Source organism: Frankliniella occidentalis, unplaced genomic scaffold (genome assembly GCF_000697945.3).
Source record: "Frankliniella occidentalis isolate FOCC.00 unplaced genomic scaffold, Focc_3.1 Scaffold999, whole genome shotgun sequence".
NCBI lineage: Eukaryota > Metazoa > Arthropoda > Insecta > Thysanoptera > Thripidae > Frankliniella > Frankliniella occidentalis.
In genome coordinates this window covers 2,117-3,969 of record NW_026268105.1, presented here as the reverse complement: position 1 = coordinate 3,969, position 1,853 = coordinate 2,117, and the positions used below count along the sequence as shown (strand labels likewise).

At 43.4% G+C, this 1,853-nt stretch overlaps 1 protein-coding gene across 1 annotated transcript; it reads right to left on the bottom strand.

Annotated features, from left to right (window-relative positions):
* On the bottom strand, positions 1-140 carry LOC127751779 (uncharacterized; the record flags this gene model as incomplete). Its single annotated transcript, XM_052275834.1, is given in 1 exon segment — positions 1-140. A coding segment is annotated over 1 exon segment (140 nt), but the record flags the coding sequence as incomplete, so codon positions are not given.
* Between the last annotated feature and the right edge of the window lie 1,713 nt (positions 141-1,853).

The following is a 1,853-nucleotide window of genomic DNA, read 5'->3' as shown; positions in this document are numbered from 1 at the left end:
AGGGTGTTTTGTTTGGGCGCACACTTTTGCCTGAACGAGCGATGCTCGTCCACATGTGCTGAGTGCACCCTGCCTGCCTTCCCGTGCGTGTTCACCAACGGCACCCTCGACATGGTCAAGCTCGTCCACCGCTGCAGCATGGCCGGCGAGCCTGTGCTAGTGCACGTTCCTCTCTGGGATCCAGGACCCAGTGGGCGTGCTGTTCTCCAGTGTGTCTTGTGTGTGTAGTGTATTATAATTGTAATTGTATGTATCCACTTATGTTTGTCTGATCTGGGCCCAGGTAGTGTATGTATCTTGCAGTTATCCCCGTGTTAATGCTTCGATTGTATGAAGGTAATTTATCAGGAACTTTGCCCTTGTTTACGTTGTACATTTGTTAAATGTGTTATCAACTAAACATATTCTCTGCTTGTATAGAGGTTTAACAAAGTTTGACTTCCGTTCTCATTGTAGATGCACTAGGTATTGTGTTGTTGTTGTTTCTCTGTGAGATTTAAATGATTTAGTTTTGGTCGAGTGGCCGTTCTAATTGTTTCTCAATAACTCTTTAATTACCACAGCATCGCTTGTATGATGTATAGAGTGCTCAAATCTCAATGTTTCATTCCCTAGCTTAGTCGCTGTTATGCGTTGCTAAAAGTGTTTGAAGTTCGGTTTAATTGTCATTTCCTGTTGGGGTATTGTTTTACTGCAAGATTCTTTGTCTCATGTATAGTGATTATTTAATATGAATTAATGTTGTCTAAGAACAATAAATGTTCATATTATTGCACTGCAGCAGCCACTCTTTTCCTTTCACTTAAAATTATTTTGTCCATTTCACTGGTGGTCCCAGCGAGTACCTGCAAACTCTTATACCTTTTTCAAATGAAGAAAATCCACCTGAACGTGACTTGTGACAAATGGCGACCGTGACAGGACATGCTGGGATTTCAAGAACAGCCTCTGTCCTTTGTTTTGTATAACTTTCTTGTTTTCTATTATATTGCTGCAGTGCTTATTGTTATTTAAAATTAAGTGTATTTTTCTCTTCAAGTCAACACTGAAGATCATCGTGAAAGTTGCCATGGTGGCATGTAGGGAAGGCAGTGACAGTTCATCTAGTGAGTTAAGTGTATTGTGACTAATTTTCATATTATTTTGTGTGGTACGTTATTGATTGTTGAGTGTCAGTATGGCATTCTCTGCTGAACCTGGTATAGGTGTTGAACTTATGAAGCCAGAATTTCTGAATCAAGAGGAGTTGGAGTATGAACTGTTTATCCGTGATTTAATTGTTGGTGATGATATTTCGGATAAGGTTCAGTCGTTGCAACTCTTCAAGGGTGATGCAGTCTTCCCTGCTCTTATTGGGGAATTGGACCCCTGCATGGAAAGACGGGCACTCAGGCAGAAACTGCGTGAAATTCGCAAAGAAGTTGAAGAGTTAAAGAGCTACTGGACAGAAGACACCCCAGTCGACGCTGACCGGTTGGCCACGCTCTTCGTCCACACTTCGCTTCGTCTCCGACGTGGTCTGCCTTTCATTAAGAAGTTCCAGGCGTTCGCTCTCGAACTCAACTCCATGCACGCCGATGTCCTTCTGCTGTGCCCTTTGCTTACATTGCAGAAGATAGAAACTGATCCCAGTTATGAAGAGTCTGCGGAAGAGTCTGATGGTTCATCAATCTTGACATCGAGTTCCTCTGAGGCTTCGTATTGTTCTACGACGTCAAGTGAAGGGCAGTTTTAACTGGTTTTCAAAAAAAGGACTTGCCAGACCTTTTTTTGTTTGAGAAGGGGGGAACTGTCACGGTTCCCGTGCCAAGCGCCGGCGAAGTAGGCAACCGCTCGGACATCCCCGCGTCGAC